Genomic DNA, 20,807 nt, shown 5'->3' with positions numbered 1-20,807 from the left:
GTTTTGACAGGAAGATCAACTACACTTGGAAGCCTAACCTGATGGCATAGGGGCCCCTTCCCCTGGCAAACCACAGTCTTGCTTTGTAGATGTAAGACTGGATTCAGCTTGGGTCTGAATTTCATAAAACATTGCAAATGACTTGGATAAAATTAACTGTTCAGAAAAATCTGAACATCTGTCTTGTTTACCTATCCTATACTATGATAGATATTTCAAAAAACATGGATTCTTGCAGTTACTCTTCAGCTTTTTGTTTCAAGGAAAACAGTCTTTGAGAAAAAAAAAACCTAAGAAATAAACATGTTTGTTGTAACAACTGAAGAACAGCATAATTTTCATAATTTACCAATGACTAAGCAGCTGATTTAGAATTTCAGCTTACAATTACAATTAGAGAAAGGAAGTAAAAAAGTCTTTCTGCTGATTCAACTAAGCTTAGTCTCAAACAAACCAAAAATAATCTTTCTTGGAAAATACATTCAGTCTCAGTATGCTCACACAGCCATTTTTTAATTTTCTGGGGGGGAAGTTATCTGCAAAAGCAGCATATTAAGCTGCAGCTAATAACTGAGGTCAGCGCCTAAATCAAATACATTATTAGGGCAGGGTCTGAACCTCACTGCCCAGCAAACGTGCACAGATCCACGTGTTACACTGCAAACCTCTGCACATTTACTGGCCACATCTTTTTCCCAGAACTGTACCTACTGACTGAGCACTTAGACTTTTAGCAGCCTCCACATTTCTTGCTGTTTCACGTGCAATGTATCAGGCAATTTATTTGCAGTGCTGGTTCACTTGCCAGTTTGTAAGCTATTTATCACAGATCACGCACACCAGCTCAAGGTCGGCTCTTTTATAACAGCATGGATGCACAGCAGCAGTGACAGATGGTCAAGTGCTGAAGTGTTTTGGGGAGCGAGGCAGGTGGGAGAGCTCATTAATAAGAGAAAACAGCAGGAAAGAGGATGAGAAAAGAAAGAGGAATCAGTCAAGAAGCGTGGTCTGAAGAAACGGGATCAGCCAAGATCCTGAGGGAGTTGGGTAGATGTGTGCTTTCTGGGGTTTTAGTGTGTAGCTTTATTACTCGCATGCTTAATGCAATAAATGCTTTCCAGAATTTTTAGGCTCCTAAATCACAACAGAAATTTTCAGTATGTTGGAACAGAACAGAACCATTCAGTTGGAATGGACCTACAACAATCATGTAGAGCAAGTGCCTGATCAATTCAGGGCTGGCCAAAAGTTAAAGCATCTTGTTAAGAGCATTGACCAAATGCTTCTTAAACACTGACAAGCTTGAGGCATCATTTCAGATAGAAAAAAGGGCTTTTTCAAGTATGTTAACAGCAGAGGAAGTCTAAAGAAAACACAGGATTCTTTACTTGCTTCATGATCACTGTGGCCAAGGCACCCCACCTACCACCACATCCCCCAAGCCCTTCCTAATCACAAACGAGTCTAGGAGGGCATCTTGCCTGCTTGGCTCACTGAATGCCTGCAACTAGAAGTTATCTCCTACAATCTTCAAGAACCTCCAAGGCCTTCTCCTCAACGTAAGTATTGTGTTGAAGTAGCCTGAAAGTCAGGAACCCTAACTGTGGAGGATACATCTGACCTTTCACGGTGTATGCACACTTCTCCCAGTCTGCAAACTCCAGGAAAAAAACATACATACCCTACACACATGCTGATTTGGTCTTAATCTAGATTACATTTTAATCTAGATTACACAGCATTCCTGAATTTACAAAGAACTCTCAGATAACAGTAATCACACTTCACAGGGGCCATGCAGTTAAACTCACATACTCCAAATTCCTTCAAGACTGACCCTAAAAGCAGACTGAGAACCTGTACAACATCTTGGGAATTTCTCTCTTTTCTTCTGACCAGCTGACAAGAAAACTTCACTTAATTGCTTCACTGAAGAATATGTGCAGTGCTAGTGCCAGAAAGCAAAAATAAAAATAATTTAAAACAAACAGAAGAAAAAAAAAAGCGCCCTTTTTCATTCTCTTATACAGCCTAATAAACAAACATGACAATACACTATGTCCTAGTCACAAGAAATCACTGTTTTCTGCAAGAAAACAGGAAAAGCCTCTTTGCAACACTGAATGAACCAAGAGAGGCTGAAAAATTTTAACTGCATGAGTTTCATGATCTCATGATAGACTCTTAACAAATGTGCTTCATGAACATGAATTTTCCAATATCATTCAAATAATTATGTTTAATTTTTCTTTTAAATTAGTGCCCAAAAGCAAAGTCCTCTTGAACATTTTTCTGGCCTAATTAATTGGAAAAAGAGAGTCACATCAAATTAATTAAAGGGATACAAAATACTAATCTACACATTTTTCACCTGCCAAGGACCAAATGTGGGACAGATGCCCAAAACAAGTGACATACAAAAAAAACCAGCTCACTAAATTAAATCTCACAGGACTACCTTCTGTAATATAAATGACAATGTCTATAACCTTGATTTTATAGCTCAGTATTTCTGTATCCAGTAATTTCCAAGAAAATAAGGAGAAACAATCCAGTTTGAAATTTGGCATAAGAACAACTCTGCTTGAGGAGGGCCACCTAAAAATGCTCAGGCAGCCACTCCCAGCCCTGCCACACAGACTTAGGTTACAGCCCCAACTTTCCAGGGAGTCAGCCCCTCCATAACCTGCAGCCAAGAGCAGCACTCTGGCAGATGTCACCCCTCCCTGCAGCCAGCAGCAGCTCACATCCCCTTGGCCTAACAGGAAAACACAGACCAGAAAGATGTCCATCAGCTCCCACCGGCACAAATAATCACACTCCTAACTCATTTCAAAAGCTGATCAATGTGCTGCCTAAAATAATTAATTTTCTTTTTTCATTATACTGCTACAGGAATCATATTAGTTTGACAATTAATAATATTTGAATTCCTAATTACTAAATTACTTGTAATTTGCTTGCACCTTGACTTAGTAAAATTTAGGGATCACTGCTTGCCTTTAGCAGAAATATTAATACAGTGACAAGCTTTCAGATTTAACTTTGCCAGTCTGCTATACCAGGCTCTTCCACTCTGAAGATAACACAAAAGGGAGAAATCAGGGTCTAATCACCTTTCCTTGTGCCTGGTCTAGCTTTAGTTCATCTTTCCTGACTGCTGGTGACTACGTTTCTATGCAGCATTATAGACATTGAACAGCCTTAACTGCACAACCCCTAACACTTTTCTCATGGCTGCATTATACTCACATGATCATCCTTGAATTGGTGAATACATTCAGAGGTGGCTTTTCTCCTGTGTTTACCCCCCAAAAAGTTTTTTAAAAACTCAGCTACAACTTTACAGCACATATTTTTGTTAGGAGCAAAAAATACTGAACCTTGGTACTTACACTACCAAACTTCATCTCAACTTCTTTCCACCTTCTAAGCACTGGGAACACCTCCCATCTCTGTATAATAAGTAAACTACCAATAGCAGGCCACCTGCTGTGGGAATTTAGAAGTTTTATGCCTCTCATTCAGTGTCCACCAAAAAAAGTTTGCCTATTTGCCTATTTGACCTACTGCATCACTCATTAGTCCCATTTTGCTTTTGAAGAGGTTGATAACAACTGGTGAGGCTGAGGTTGCTAATCCACACAATGCCATACTCAAGTTGCAGGGGTACATTTTCCAGTCCAACAGCCAGGCTGAAAGTACCACTCAAAATATAAATAAGAAACTTATTTTACCAAAGACATGCCAAAACCCAGAATCAATTACTTCATGGAGACTTTCAGGACTCTCCTCCTTGGAGACACACTGTGCTCCATACCTACAGTCACCTGAACCCTGGTGCAATGCTGACTGTGCTCAGACCACCTTCTTCCTTGTGCTCCTCTACCCACACAACCATTTTGCACTTGTGGTTCATCATCTCTGACACCAAGCAAAAAAGAGAGGCCACATGTGCATTATGAAATTTCTTCTGAAAGCAGAACCCCTTTTTTTCAAAGAGTCCAACTAGAAGCTGCCCAACCCTTTACAGCTGTAGAGCCCCATAGTACAGAGTGCAAATCCAGTCTTCCATGGTGCAAAATACAAGCTGAGCATAACCAGAGTTTCTCTCATTGATTCCAGGAGTATTCTGGGATCCTGCAACCCCTCATCTGGCCATCTCAATGAAGCAACAGAAGCTTTGCCCTTGTAAAGGACAGAAAGACGGAACCAAGCAGCCTTTAAGGAATTCACCACCTATTTAAAAGCAGTGTAGTATTTTGCTTTCTGCTGCCTGCATCTCATCACAGAGGGGCATATTTGGTCACAGGTAACACCTACCACGTTTCCTCTTTACTAGCAGTAAAGAATGGGGAAGAAGGAAAACCGTCACGTCATACTTGGAACAGAAAACCAAAATCAAGGGAACACAGTGTAAATCACACCTGAGCTGTGGTAGTGGAAGTCTCTTAACCCTGTCTAATGTAATGCTGATTTAGAAAGCAAAACAGAGGCCAAATGAACACAGAAATAAAAACTACCACTCCTGCTTGTTTATATACAGGCTGACAAATGCTGCTGAAGACAGTTGGGATTCATTCAATCTGCCAGGCACACCGGGGAACATTAATTCATGTCAGCAGCTCTTTGCACCATCCTGTGGTGCTATATCCCAGGACTGGCATACTGCCACAGCAGGGCTGCCTCTTCCCAGCTCCACAGTCAAGAGGCAAAAAAGCAAAACCAACAACTACAATCACCTAACTCCTGTATCTGGTTGCTTTTACTCTTCTAGACTGTAAAGAACATCACCTGCTCTTACTGCAAAAGGATTATAATTCTGCCCATAAGCACAGCTGGAAAGGATAAGCGTGCACAGACTGAGCAGAACCACACCAGTGCTCAGCAAGTGTTACACACTTTGAATTCAGCTACGATTTTCCCACACAGTGCCTTCTCAAGCACTTGCAGGTGCACAGCAGCACAAGATTTGCTTCCTGGCAGCTGTGATCATTTGACTAAACTTCATTCCCTTTCCTATGAAGCTGCTTTCTGACAACACGTTGCATCTTAGTGGCCAAAACCAAACCACTTCGTGCCTCTCAAGGTCGGAGATCCTTACTCTTACTCTTTATCTGGGTGCCACTAATGGCAGGGACAGCCGCTGGCTCAGCTACTTGCTGACATGTGCGGGCAGCATCATAGCCCTGCAACTTCCTTCCCCTTCCTGTTACACACACTCACACTTTCTGGACTCTTATCTTGAACACACGTCAGTCCCCTCGCACAGCAGGCCACTCCCACACCTCTGCAGGTGATTTTGGGTGTCCTGTTTCTCCTGCCCTTGGCCCTTCCTGCCAGGCCACTCCCACAAAACCCCTTCAGTCCCTTCCCAAAAACCACCTGAAGTACACTTGCCCAAGTGTGGACAGTGTTACATGCCCCATTTCCTGCCACCTTCAAGGTAGTGGCTGCCAACAAACAGAAAATTGGGGTGGTGCAGAGAGAAGCAAAGGCAAACCCCAAAAGCATTAAACAGATTATCCTGACACACAAGCTTCTTGAACAGGGAGGGATACAAAATTCCTGACATTCTCAGCTGGCAAAGAGCAAATGGGAAAAAATGTTATGCATGAAAGCCAGTTTCAGATACCATTTAGCATTTTAAAACCTTGAGTAGTTTTCCTTACATGATCGAAGGCTGAAATTCCAGTTCTCAGGATTTGCAAGCTGAGTAAATCATGAAAGATCTCTCTGATCTACAGGTATTTTTTGCTAGTTAAATTGAAGATTATATATATATATATATATATATATATATATATATATATATATAAAAGAGAGCATTTTTTCCAATGTCTAAGAATTCTTCAACTGAAGAAGGAAAAATCTCAACATTTTAGGTTAACCTTTTAAAGGTATTTCAAACAGGCAGAAAACAAACTTTTGCAACATCACAGAAGTGACCTGTGCTTAGCCGTTCTGAAGTTTACAGTCATTAAACAAAGGATGCAAAAGACACTACACCAAAGCCATGACTCATCACCAAGCTACAAGTGCTGCAAGTTTGCCGAAGCTTAAGAAAAAACACATTCAAATGCATCCTTTGAATGATTTACCATGCTTTATGCTCACTCTGAAATAGTAAAACTAACATATTCGCTTGCTAGCTCTAATATCACTTGTGCTCTCACATACTGCCGAATCACCTGTCAACATTTGCAGCATGCAAGAGGTCCTCACACCACACACAGTGAGCCACCCCCACTCTGACTGAGCTGTGGCAGACCATCAGAGCCACATTTATGACACCACAGTGCAAAATTCAGGCTGTGTTTTGCCTGCAGATATAATTCAAGTCATTGATAGATGGTGTTGTGACACTGTCTCTGAATCACCAGGACAACTACTGCCACTCAGAAAAGAGGGAGCTATAAAGAGCTATGGACATGCCATCAGTCAGTCTTTTCCTGGAAGTGGAGAACGTTAAAAAAAAAAAAAAAAACAACAAAAAAAGAAAAAGCTTACAACTCCGGATAATTCCTATTGAGCTTTAAACTGGGCTCAAGTAATTGAGGCCTCTTCTATTAAACAAAATTAAAAGTCCCAGAGTTCAACGCAGTAAATTTTAAAAGGACAGAGATAAATTTTCCTGCCCTAGAAACATGGCCCTCAGACTCCCTGTTTGCTACAATATTCCTCAGCTGGCAAAATGGAAAGCTGGCAGCCACCCAAGGTATTCAAACAAAGCATTGTAATTAGAAGCTACTTAGGGCACCATGAACCAAAATATATGCTAATAAAAACATCATTAACTAACTTGTGAGCAGACTCTTCTTAGGGGTGGGAATCTTTGCTAGTAACAACAGAATTGTCGGGCACGTTAGTCCTGAAGTCTGCAGCCAACAATTCAAAGATAATGAGGAAAACGTGAGATAGGAGGGGGAAAAGTGACATTTGGGAAATATTGGTGTGGAGGGAAAGTGACTGAAGGAAAAATAAAGTGAGTTTGTTGGATAGCACACCAACGCAAAGCAACCAGGTCTGCAGAGACCAGTATTTAGGTACAGGAGATAGGGGGATTTTGTGAAGTGAGCTGTCAGCTTGTTTCTTTCTAGTGAAGAAAAGGGAAAAGAAAAAAAACAAAAAAACACCAAGATAAAAGGATTAAGAAGCTCTCTCTCTCTCCTTTTGTAATCATGTACTATGTGAGTTTTTCACCACAAGCCACATTGCCCTCTCCAAGGTCTCCTCCTAAGAAGCACACTCAACATTCACTGAGTGTGGGATATCCCACCAGGGATATGATAGAAAAGCTTTTAATCTCCTTTTTCTGCTGCATTATTGTCAATTTGCAGCACTGACGCCAAGCTAGCAGCTTCCCAGAGAAAATCATGAACAGGGAAGTGAAAACTCATGAAAAAGGACAAACTCATGAACAAGGATCACAGAAGTGCCACCAGTGTTGTTTTTTCGCCTGCCTCCTCCAGCATGGTTAAGGTTTGAACTTAACTTTCATGGCATAAATGAGGCCTCATTTCAATCTCAGCCAGAGCTCTTCTGCTGTGAAGGCTCCACATCAGCACCTAGACACAGCTGGCACAGCTGGGGAAGCACAGGGCACCCCAACTCCAGAATAAGCACAAGCCTATGCTCAACCTTGCATTTAGGAGAGCCAAGCCAAACGAAGGCAATGTTGAAAGAGCAGGAAGCCCTGAACACTGCCCTCAGCAGTACAGACTGACAAAACTGCCAGGCTTCAGCAGTGGAACACAAAGCCTCAACAGAAATTGAAAAGAACAAGGGAAGGACAATTCTCAAAGCAGAAACAACACTCAGAAGACATTTATTAGTACACTGTGAAAACAGCAATAGGCCCAAAGGATGGGATAAGCTGGAAATGTTGGGTCATCATTGTTGCTCAGAGGACAATTGGAAAAAAATTAACAGGGGGGAGGCATCTGCTCTTGAATAGCAGATCAGAAGGAGCAACACAAAACAAAGCAACGAAAAATCCCTGATTCAAGTGAGTAAGATATTGAGAAGCATCATATGTTTAGCTGTAATGTGAAACAGGAATGTTCTATGACAGAGAATGACCTGGACCAGTACAGACCTCACCTTAGGAAACTTGTCTGCCTCTGTAGCTTGCACTGAACACCAATGAACTTTGTTTACTATATCACTACACTCCCCTAGTCCTAGTGGGAACACACTGTGCAAACACAGAACAAAAAGATGGTCCCTGGACTAATTCATGATTACTAATTAATTAAAACCTTTAACATGTCTTATCTGTAAAAAATTCTAAGCAATCTAACAAAGTTTGTGGTGCTCACTGTTCACCACAGCTTCTCACACACACACGCAAAAAATGGAAAGCAGATGTTTGAAAAATGATGAGTTAAAAAAAATTGAGAGGAAACATAAGAGACTAGTTCGGAAGGATGGATTTTGTGTCCAAGAGTCAGAGCTCAGTCACAGATTTCCTGCCTCAAATGAGGCATCATTTGTTTCAGTAAATATGAATATTACTATTCACCTACTTTTAAAAGAGGGGTTTTTTTGAGAGTCCTTGGACTATGTAGGAAAATAGTTAAATTTTGATATAAGTATTAATCCAACTGAGTTTTGTGTGTAAAGTGCTAAAAGGAAAAGAAAAAGCAAGGAGAGCAGGGCAGTGGAGGGAAAAGAGAGAATAAGCAAGGAAACTGAAACCATGGGAAAAAAATAAAAGAAAAAGATGAACTTTTGGTACCTCTTGCAATAATTAGTCAGTTATCAGCTCCAGACCATGCAGAAATGGAACAAACAAGATTCAAGGGAAGGAATTAGGCTATACTTCAAATATGTTTTTCAAGGTCCATTTTCCCATGATAAATAACTTACTGAATTGTTATGAGCCAACAGATTTCATCAGGGTCACTTTACCTCATGCTGTGCATTGAAAATAAAAGCACAAGCATTTCCTGCACTTAAATGCAAAAATCTTTGCCCACAATTCACATACAAGGTATGGAGAATTCATTAGGAGGTATCAGGACTGACATCCCAGTCTGTATAAGCCTCTTATTTTATCCCAACCTTATATGAGCATAGCTACAATGTCCTATGAAGAGACACTGTGCCATTTCATAAGTTTGAGAATATTCTAGAAGTGTGCATAGGTTTTTCCATTTCTCTCATATTTCTCAAGACAAATGTGGGCATATATTAAGAGAAGCCTACAGTTCTACAGTCTATTACTGCATACTACTGCCACTGAGGCTATTAAAAGAAAAAAAAAAAATTACCCACCAGACTTACATACAGTCAAGATGAACTAATGCCCAAGCATCCATCATGGTTTGTTGGGGGTTTTTTTGGTGTTTTTGTTTGTTTGGTGTTTGGTGGGTTTTTTTTGGTTTTTTGTTTGGTTTGGTTTGGTTTTGTTGAAAGAAAAGCTGCCTGATCTGAGCAATTCACTTCACACACTTGAAAAAAAATCAAGACAAAAACCCGAAGTGGTTCAGGTTGCCAGTGGTAATTTCCTAAATAATAACAGCAGACACAAGCTATGCCCACATTCACTGTCCCAATCTAAGATAACCACAGAGTCACCACCTAAGTTCAGACCCTCCCCAGCCCATGGGCTGCAAGTCAAAGCCTTTCCAATGCCAGTAAGAGCTGCCACACACAAACCTGACGAAACCAGAGGGGAACTGGATGTTGCTGGGGCACTGCTCAAGATGTCTTGGGGAAGGTGGCTAACAATTCATACCATGTTTTGGGGTTTTTTTAGGTAAGTGGTATGGTCAGTCTATCTCTGCATTTTCCCCATCCATGGAAAGGGAACCTACATACTTGGTGCCTGCTGACCACCTGCATTGCAGAGCCTTGCAAAGATTCATGGGGCTGACACTTACAAAGTCTTCTAAAGATGAAAGGTTTAGAAAAAGTACATCAACACATGAAGAGAGACCAGGATAATAAAAGCATTCTGCAAACTAATACTCACCCGCTCCTGACCAGCTGTGTCCCAGATCAGAAATTTATGAAGCTCATTCCCACATGGCACAGTTTTAGTCATGAATGATGCTCTGGAAAAATGGAAGAAAGAGAAATTTGTAACATAACTGACACTCTGAATATGTGACCTGTAGACCTTAGTGAGTTCTGCTGGATTAGACTGCATTTGGGGAAAACTCCGAAACCTTCATAAAATACCTGCAGAAGTAGAAGTCTCCCTTCTCTCAGATAGGACATATGCTACCTATAGATGTATTTTTTTTAAAGAAGGGAAAAGCCTCTGAAGTTCAGAGGGCATTTGTTCATGGGTCCAGGAACACAAATGCTCCTGCCATTCACACGTGGCTTCCGCTGCTTGTTAGCTCCACCTTCTTGGTGATACAGACCTGAGAAAAAGGCAACAGACAACACCATGTGCCACTTTTCACTTTAACACATGAGACTGGATCACCAGGGAACAGAAAAGTCACCTGCTGAAGTGAACATAGTAAATAAATGCAAGAAAGTTGCTCTCTCTTTCAACTGGGATGAAGAAGTCTTTGTTGTTTCTTTTATTTTCCATAGGAAATGAGATAGGTCTATATTTTCAAAGCTTTTTCTTTTAGGAAAGAAGGTTACAAATCTATAGGCATTTTATGTATTACAGCAGTTTGTTTGAAAGCTGGTAGGAGAGACTGCCAAACTCTGGCAGATTTCTATTTTCCCCATCCTAGCTGGGTACTGCTGAACCATTTTTGTTGTGGTAACATTTTTCCTGGCTCATAAAGATGCATTTGATACAATGCAGGGTCATTACAAAAGCACTGAATGACATCAAATGACACATGACTGAACAAAACATTTCCTGAGAATGATATAGCAGAGTTCTGCTATACAGCCATCTGCAAATTGCTTGAATTTAACAATACTGCAATGCTTATGGAAATACTAACTAAGGAAAAAAAGAAAAAGGCAGCATTTCTTTGGTTGTTTTCAGGGTGTGATCTCTCCGTTGTTACTCTCCTTCTCAAACTAACAAGCAACACTTCACAGCTTCAGAAATGGGAATTTTATAGATCCACAGTGGCTACTGTTGATTGAAAGGATTATATATTTAAAATAGTCGAATAATTTGGAAGAAAAAACCCTTATCTGTGGAAACAAATAATATCACCTGCGTGAAGCTAGCCTTCACATTTTAATATCCCAATGGAAAAAAAAAATCCCTTTAGTATTCATAATTATGATAACAGAGGAAAATTGTTTTCCAAATTGAGCAGAAGGCATTTACTTAGCAACAACTACTAGGTGAAAAAGTCTACTAATGGTTTAGAAGTAAAAAGAAAACCACTCAAGTTGCCATCAATTCCTCCACTGCAAACAAGTGTCCTTCAGCCAGTAATTTTATTCATGACCTGCTTCCTTTCTCTCTGTCCATTTTTCTCTATTCATCTCATTCAGGAATCCAAAACTGTCCTGGAACCTCTACGTGCAGCTTCCAGCTGAGACTCCTCCATGGATTGAAAGGCAAGAGCTTCAGAAGGTACCGTCCAACTCTCTGAACAACACACAACAATAAGTACCAATCCTTCACAGACAACTTAAAACACCTCTGACACACATGCCAGATCAGCCCTCTCCCCGCAAATTACTCCTTTCTGTACATTCCATAATAGCTTCCTTTCCCATAAGAGATCCATAACTTTAAAAATTTTCTAGGTCGCACTGGACTTGGAAGATCTGTCCCTAAGATATTAAAAGAAAAAAAAAGATCTGAATTAAAATCTACCACAGGACTATTAGGATTCTGATAGTTTGATACATGGAAGCTTCTTAGTTTTTAAAGAAGTGATACAAATTAATTATACTTAGTTTAAATTGCTTTGTTCCTATTTTTAGAAAGGACAATGTGACACATCCTAAACTTAGACAAAAAAAAATCTATGGGGAAACAGACACTGTCCATGTTCCAGTCCAGCCTACCAGGACACTCAACAAAGGTACTTTAAAGGTTTCCCATGGTCTTCTTGCCTTTACTGCCATTACTCAGCTATGGGATGACCTGATCACTGCGCACATCACAGCCTCTTGTGTTGTGGGGTTTTGGTTTTTGTCTTGTCAAGAGCTTCCCACTTCAGACTGTTTTGGCTGTAGGACCTTAAGACTTAAATCACTCAAGGGTCAGATTTGAAACCCCACTGACCAGTGAAAACCAAAGTGATGTTCTGTGTGGTACTTACCCAATAGTAGGACTAATATTATGATCAAAGTGGTCCTGGACAAACCGACAAACGATGCTCGATTTCCCAACCCCAGTATCCTGAAAATCAAAGAAAGCATGATAGTGAGTCATGAAGTCATATCCAGGAGATCCTAGATGTCAATACTTCACTTGATTTATTTTCAAGAATTAATATTTGACTCTTTCTTCTTGTCCTGTGGCAAGTGGGGCACCTTACACATTTCAGAAGAAAAGCGAGGACATGGCTTATCCTTTTCAAACATCAGCTTTGTGAGTGAATCTCCCTGGCCCTCTTCCCAGGACTCCCTTCCTCTCCAAGCCGTCTATTTTATTGGGTGGATTTTATATTCCTGTTGCAAGGACTGCAGTCCATCCAGCATAGCCATTTACTTGTACAAGCAAACCCCGTGCTTTCCAACACACAGCGCATTACACAGCAGAGCCAGAGAAACAATTTCATTCAGGCCTGTTGCACAGCCAGTCCAAGCAAGTTTCCAAAACAGGCTAAAAACACCAACATGTTACTGTCACTCTGACAGCACTGACTTAGTGGAAATAACCTTTTCATGGCATGACAAACTAGCCCACTTAGTGGAAACTTTGCAGAGGCTTTGGGTGGTTTTGAAAAGGTAGGAATCCAAAGATCTGGATCTTCAGAGATGTGCAGCTCACCCTGTACATGCCATGTTAGAGGTCTGCAGTGCATTACTTTAAAGGCAACACACCTTACTATCTACACTGCAACATGGCAGGCTGATTCCATTTGCAGGAATAGTCTTTTTTTTTTTTTTTTCTTTTAACACACCAAATCAGTAGGAAAAATAACAGCAGTACAATACTGGAATAAAATTCAAAATTACCTGAGGGGGCAGGAAAAAATTTGAAATTATGCAGAAATATTTTTTAGGCATTTACAATCTAAACAACTTCCCTAAAATGCAACATTTTTCACTTTTGCCCAAAGCCTTGGATGGTAGGTAGAACTTAAATTATACAGGTAATTATCAAGGAAGAGGAATAACATTATCCCTGTGTCTTCCACAGAATTGCAAAGAGCCTCCTTAGAGACAAAAAGGATGCCAGGAAATCGATACTGACCTTTCCAAGACATTAACAATGACAGCCCAGGGTCCAATCTAACTCATTAAACAGTCAATGGAAAGTTTTCTATTAATTTCATTGAAGTGATTGCAGAACTACCAGATTGTACCTGGTAGCTCCAATTGTATCCACATTTTAAGATGATTAATTTACACAACACTCTTGAAAAATGCCAAGATAAGACAATACAGTTTGTGAACAGCACAACACACATAAATATATATTAAAAAAATAGAAAAGTAGCTTTTGCCCACACATAACTACATATTAAAAATAGCATTTCTGTCTCTCCTATAACCATTTTGCAATATGTTATCTTCTTTTTGAGTAAGAAAAAGAATGCCTGTATTTACATTTCCTTTCACCGTGCTTACATGAAACTGGTATTGTCACGCCAGCCTTTATAGACAGCACTTATTAGAAAACCATCATTTAAACTCTCATATTTAATTCAAAGCTGTCCTTAGTCAGCTTAAAAGCCATAATAAATGCTCATGTTACCCAGACAGTTGTTTATCTACTCTGTTCAATCAATAGGAAAAAAAGATCAAAGAGAGGAGCAGTGTTTAAAAACAGCCCTGTAGCCTTTGATCAATAGCAGCAACACATCCTGTTACTATTCCCAAATTTTGCCTTCGTTATCGATTCCAGTTGACATCCCTGTATAATTACTACACCAGGATGGCAGAACACGCTAACAAAAATCAAATTAAGAAACTCTTCTGCCCTGAAATTGAGAATCTAATTATTTTTCCAGATTTTAAATGGTGTAGAGAAACTAGAATTACCACCCACTGGTTGCAAGGAATTACATTTCCCTCTTGTGGGGACAGTGTTCCTGCCACTGTGTTCGAAACTAGACTCCGGTGACCCAACGATGCTTCAGTTTCATCTGCTTCCTCCAGCTCCCCTGACGGGTCACTCAGAATGGCAACTGAAATTACAAGAGGAGCCAGGGTCTCTGGCAGGGACATGACATCCACAAGCATGGATGAAAGCTTAGCTCATTTTCCTGGAACCTCTCCGTCTTTCAGTTTGTGGCTCTTACGAATGTTCCATGATAACGTTAAAAGGACCTTTCAAAGTTTCTATTGGTTTCACATCTCACAATGAGCACAGTTAAACTTAAGCATATGCCAGGCACACCAACAACCCTTCAGAAGCTTAAAGGCATTCTTACACTTTGTTCCTGGGGTTGCGTGCACTACCAAGAGGCCTAAATACCCCCCTCCAGCAACTGGAGTGAAACTAGTGGACTTGGACCACAAGTGAACCTGTTTCTAAGACAAGCACTGCTGCAGCCAGTGGCTGGTGCTTTCCAGGAGCCAGGTAATTTATTGCACCAGGGGGGTTCAGTTGAAACGAGCACTCTCAGCTTCCCTTTTGCTGCCTGGAGGATGCAAACCACCATCTACCAGAGTATAATTAGAGCACAGAGGGGAAGGAAGTAAAACAGAAAAAGCTTCCTGCTTAAGGCAGTGATTATCATTCCATCATGGGATTTAAAACTACTTAGACAGTGTTCAGTCCACGTTACTGAAAACTGTACTGACACCCATCAATCAAGACATTCACCTGCCAGAAAGCAAAGCAGACCATGGCATATGAACACTATACAACAACTTGAAAGCAGCTAATGAGACCTTAACTTTTACTGACAACAGGGAACTATCTTTCAAGTCTCTCACAGAAGACTAGGAAAGCAGAGTTGTTGTTTCAAAGAAGTAGAAAAAACGTTTGCTTCTCAGCGGTGCATTGATATTAAACCTCCTTGCTAAGGCTGTATAAACCTTTCATGCAACCATCTGCTTTGTACTTTACTATACGGTTTTTCTACACAAACCTATTTTTCTAACATCTGATGGGGATGATCTCCCTTGTTTTGTTCTTTTTTCTTCAAAGGATTATGGCAGATTTATCAAGCCACATGCCTGGGTAACATTCAGGCATACAGATTTATTTTTCTAATTCTCAAAGTTCTGCTATTACACCCTCTAATCTGTTTTTCTGTTTTGTTTTACCTGATGTTGGTGTACATATAACATCAAACACACGCAAAGGTATAACATCTTGGCTTATGCAAAAGGACACGGTGGCACTGAGCAGAGTGGATTGGACGAGCTTCAGAAACTGAGAACATGCCCTCAGGAGTTATGTTGCACTTCAAGAAACAGATCCTGCAATTCTTTGGGAAAAATCCTCATTCACAAGAAGCCCAAGGGTTTAAGCACTATAGTCATAGACTCATCACAATCAAGAGCATACCAATCCAGGAAAGAAGTGGCAAGAAATGAATAAATACAAAATAATAATTGTGAATTAAGGTGTTCACGAGTCACTCCAGGAACCAACAACAGGTTTTTCTTTTTCCCTTTTCTTCTTCAAAAGCCTCTTGGCACGCTTACAAAATACCAGTTATAAACCACATTGCAGTGAGATAAGCAAAGTGGGTGGGGTAGGGAGGAAGGAAAGAAGAAATGTAATTCACAGTAGATGAGCCACTATTACTTTGCCAGAGTAAGTAGCTACAACTTCAGAATCTCCCCTGGTCAACAAAACGAATTCAAAAATCTGAAACTGTATCAGATGTTTCTGATAAATAGAAGGAACCAATACAAGCACAACTAATTCCAGATTTTTACTCTATAACTCCTGAAAACACATTCTCTGTTCTTTCAAAATCCCTTACCAGCAGATTTAGGTGTGAGGATTTTAAGAGCACCAGAATGGAGAGCAGAATGCCACAGAAAACAGTGCTTCCACCCACACTCCTGCTCCAGGGAACCACCCCACTTGGCTCTCCTTGGCTCTCATTACTCTAAAGGAGATGAGACTGTATTTCAAGCTAGCAGCATTACAGGATGCTGGCAACTCATTTGCAGGCAAACAACAGAGCTGCTGACTTCTTCTGGCTGATTTGCAGCAGCTTACAGAGAGATAAAAAAATAAAGCAGAAAAAATATGAGCAATATATTAAAAAAGAAAACCATTTTCCCATTACAAATAGGCATTTGGTGTATTCCTGTCTATTGTTCCAAACACATTCATCCCAGCAGAAAAACCTAATGCAGAAAAATTTAGTTCTTTAATTTAAATCTTGATGTCTCATTTATATCTTTGCACATAGGGCCTGGTCCTCCAAGCACCGTTGCAGGTTGGAGGGAGCTGTTGTACCCTGTAAACACATCCCTGATTAGGCTGTTAGTCTGCAGCCTTGAATTTATAATAGCATTTAATAGATTGAGGGTCAAGCCCTATTGTGCTGAGTAAACTAATCTCTTCATGTAATTATTTTTTTTTACATCTAAAATAGAATAAATGTTGGATTCACAAAAAAAATCCACGCATATCATGACTGATGACTAAACAGCAGCCCTATAATCATGTACACTGCTGCAAGAGCTTTTGTAGTCTCAACCATGCAGAGTCCTTCTGTGCTATGTTAACACACAGGGCTTCCTAAGTATGTGTAAAATTAGATAAACCACAAAAAAATCTGTTATGACTCCAGGATTTTGAAAATAAAAACAAAACAGAACACTAGACAGCACTTCACGTGAGGAAATGGCACCCTAAGAATGAGCACACTGAAGAAACTGCCTTCTGTCCTTCCATTTGCAAAGTAAGGAAAAAAAAAAGAAAAAAATAGCATCTGGCTTGTAACCACCACAGATCTCATGACTAACTTCCCATTTCAGCTTTAAAGGAAGGTTGAGACACCCTGGAGACAAGCACCACAAAAATCTGCATTAAGAAGCAATGGAGAACTGACCTTTATAGAAATAGGGATCCCACACACAGCTCCTTCAGAAGGAAGTTTTCTCATCAGCTTGGACAAAGCCAGGATTCAATCAAATTTACATTCTGAATTTGTAAAAATGTTTAAAAATTAAAAATGATTGACCCTTCAAAACATTCCTCACAATCACTAAGAGTCACTGAGACATCAGCTACAGACAGGTCTCATTAAATCTGACAGGGTTCAACAAGAGTTAGTCTTACAGATTGGAAGAAGAATGAGCCCCAGCAACCTGGAGGGCATTAATACTAAGTGCTGAAAAATCCCCAGGCAACGAAGATGTTATTTCAGAAATAATATGAGAAACATTTGGACCTGACAAGTCTTTATCCTTTCCCACAAGCCAGAAACTGATCCCACCGCTCATGTGGCTTCCATCAAATTCAGCAGGACTTCCCTGGACCTCACAGCAGGAATTCATCTGCTCCTCAGAGCCCATTTCTGCCAGGCTCCCCAAAAGCTGAGCTGCCAACCACCCAAACTTGAGCAAAGCTACCACAAGCATTTGGTGGCTGAACCCTTCCTCTGAGGATCCCTGATCAAGAGAAAAAGAGTGCAGCAAACAGAGTCAGGGTTAATTTAGTGTAACCCCCAGGAAGGCTCCCATGGAAAAGCTTTTTCATCAGGCATAGAGCTGGAACTACAAAGCTGCTCACACTGATGGAACTCAGGGTTTCAGACAGAGAGCAGTACCACAACCTATCAGCAGGCTGCTTTGAAGCTTTCTCCAGACAGGTTAACATCAAGAAGTGCAATTAAGTGCACGCACTAGAAAAACCTGTGGTCAAATTTGTGTCTGTCAATCCTCTCCGTGTACCTTCCAGTGAGATAATACCACCTTCTGTCTTCTTTCAGAAAATAAAACAAAAAAAAACAAAACAACAACAACAACAAAAAAAAACCCCAAACAAACAAATTAACAAAAACCCAAAACAAAACAAAAAAAAACACCCCCCAAAAAACCACAAAGGCTTGATGAAACATACAGATTTGGGGTGCAGTCAAAAAGCTGTCCCACTCTCCTGGAAGAGGATCTGCTCAAAGAGGAAGCTGGCTGCACTTCATTGTTAAGAGAAGCAACAATTCCTGGCTCCCTGTTACATATTCACACCACCAGACACTCTTGGCTTATTCATCCTTAACTGAAAAATAACAGAGGAGCCAGTCTGTGCTCAAGAATTCCCAAGTTAAATTCCACTTTTTGTAATAGTGATTTGATTCCTGCCAATGCTAGTGCAGAAAGCAAGGAGAGGTTCTTGTCTTGCACAGAGCAGAGCTTTCACTGTTGAAGCATTAAAGATGTACAGATGAAAACACTTGAATCGGTATGGAGTTACCAAAAAGGGAAAAACTGTCCTTTGTTATCAAAGCATTTGGTATTTTATTCACCAAAAACAGGCACTGAAAACCTTTGCAACTGGCCAGGCAAACCTGAGGTAGAAAGACAAAATTTTAACTTTAGGGGAAGAAAAATAATCGGTGAGGCACACAAGAATACAAATGCAGAGACCATTCATTCCAGTAGCTCTGTAAAGCACAGCTGGTTTTGACTTGGCAAATCAGCTTCTGCACATTTAAAGAGCTCTTCTTTCCACTGTCAGAATTGGCCATGCTTTCGTTTTTGATTTACAGTTGAATCACCCTGGCCAATTCCCATTACCCTCAGCAGGATTTCGATGGAATCTGAAAATTCACAGCAGTGTAATCGAATCTCAGGGCTGCTAAATGGTTTGCATTTCATTAGCTATCATCAAACAAATTGCAAGGCTGTAAAGTATGGCTGGGCTGCAGCAGAAATATAAGCTCAGCTCTGGTCAAGCCTGGTGTCCAGGAGGAATGTCACTCCTCGGGCAAGATCTGGCACGCATCACTGAGATACCCAACCTGCATCTTGAATGCTCTCAGGGTTGCCAGTTCTTAACCCAAAGGCACAAGACATGGTAAGGCTGAGTACAGGATTATGGCTGTCTTTTAAATTCCAGTGGAGGTAAAAAAGCAACAAGCTGAAAAACAAATTAAAGCTTTGCAATTTGCAGCCTGCTTTAGTCCTCTATGCCCGCCTTTAACATTTTAATCGTTGCTCAGATGATCAAAAGCAGGTAGCATTGCAATACTTTCCATGTCTTACTAATCCAGTTACAGCTGCTCTGGAAGGCTGTGACAGGCAGCTTGAAGAGCATCTGAAACTGCCTTCGGATTTTTATCAACTGTATGAACATCCAAGGAAGAGTTATGCACAACAGATTCCTGATCACAGTTTCCAAGGGCAGTATTTTAATCCAAGAATTACTCTACCCAATAAACTTTTTGCTAACCTTAAACGCATCCTTCACCCTTCCCTGTGTTTGGGTATCACTTTCAGTTGTCTGAAAACACTGCTGTGTAAGGAGAAATACCTTGCAGGAGACTGAGGTTCAGAGACACCCCTGGGACTGAATTGAATCTGCCAAGTGTCAGGCTTGTCCCAGGGAAAATGAAGCCATTCACTGCTAAGTGGTGTCTAGGAAGAAGTGCAAAAAAGCTTCTCGCCTTTATTCAGTTTTTCCATCTGCAAGATGTATCAAGTGAGCAAAGCTATCACTGCATAACTGCACAGATGAAAACACAAGAGCAGCTCTTGACTTACACACTGGCTCTCAGCTGCTTCACCAACACAAAACTGCCTGAGGCTTCAGCCTGAACCAAAGGGATGCAGGTACGTGTGCTCTGAAGCCTCACTTCTACAGTCAAAATATACACATCTCATTCAGGACACTAATGATTTCTGTAAATTCCAAATTAAATTTTTTGGCCTTATACCACCAGTGATCTTCATGGAATTTCTGCAAAGATCTGGGAGATACTCATCTGCAAAGTAGATTTTTGAAAGAGAAGAACTAGGACCAGAGTTGGCTCCCAGAAGTGTCATTTTGCCATCATGCACTTTCCTGAGTGAAGGGTACTTGTCAAATGAACAACACTCACACTGAATATTGGAACCCAGTTGCCCACAGTCCCAGCACAAACACACTGCAACTATTTTGAGAGGGAGGATGGCCACCAATGGCCTTCTCTGGTGGGTTTACCCTGGCTGGATTCTGCAGTGTCTCACGTCAGTAGGAACCACCAGAGTTCTTCTGGTCATCTGTCCCTGTGTGAACTTTACATAAACATCCCTATTTGCATTCCCCTTTGTTGCATTCCCTCTTTAAACTCATAATATATGGTAGTAAAGGTATCTTTTAAGTCAGTTGATATTCCCACTAAGTAAGGATGACCTATGCCAACTCCCACACAGTAAAAAACCCTACACATCATTTCTAATTGCTTTCAGGCCAACATTGCTATTGCAGGGCACAAATTAGCTACAGAATCAGACTTTTACCTCTGGAACACATTAGAATTGTATTAATTCCCTCTACACATAAAAGTGCAGCACTTGTTCTACACACAATCAGGTCAGCCCTGTTATATCAGAATGCAATCCCTCCTCCTAGTGCTGCAAGGACTGCATTTGGCACAGGAATTCTTGGCTCTATTGTTCTCAGCTCACTAGCTGTTATATGAAAATAGTTATTTGATTTTACCTTGTAACAGCATTATGGGGATGTAAAACAGTGATAGTTGTAAAGCATTCAGACAGTACAGTAACAAAGAGCTATTTAAGTGCTTTAAGAGATAGTCAAGCACTGAGTTTATTTGTTTGGTATTTATATG

At 40.6% G+C, this 20,807-nt stretch overlaps 1 protein-coding gene across 1 annotated transcript in view; it reads right to left on the bottom strand.

The window, feature by feature from the left end:
- The window catches only part of RAB31 (RAB31, member RAS oncogene family), a 61,363-nt gene that overhangs the window by 21,486 nt on the left and 19,070 nt on the right, over positions 1 to 20,807 (bottom strand). Inside the window, exons 2-3 of the mRNA XM_066183497.1 lie at positions 12,210 to 12,289; positions 9,980 to 10,061 (exon numbers count right to left, since the gene is read on the bottom strand). Coding sequence (XP_066039594.1) covers positions 9,980 to 10,061; positions 12,210 to 12,289 — 162 coding nt within the window. The remainder of the gene's footprint in view (positions 1 to 9,979; positions 10,062 to 12,209; positions 12,290 to 20,807) is intronic.

The sequence above is a fragment of the Chamaea fasciata genome, unplaced genomic scaffold, assembly GCF_029207755.1.
Source record: "Chamaea fasciata isolate MVZ Bird 193981 ecotype frontalis unplaced genomic scaffold, bChaFas1.0.hap1 SCAF_1, whole genome shotgun sequence".
NCBI lineage: Eukaryota > Metazoa > Chordata > Aves > Passeriformes > Sylviidae > Chamaea > Chamaea fasciata.
This window is presented reverse-complemented; position numbering and strand designations above follow the sequence as displayed.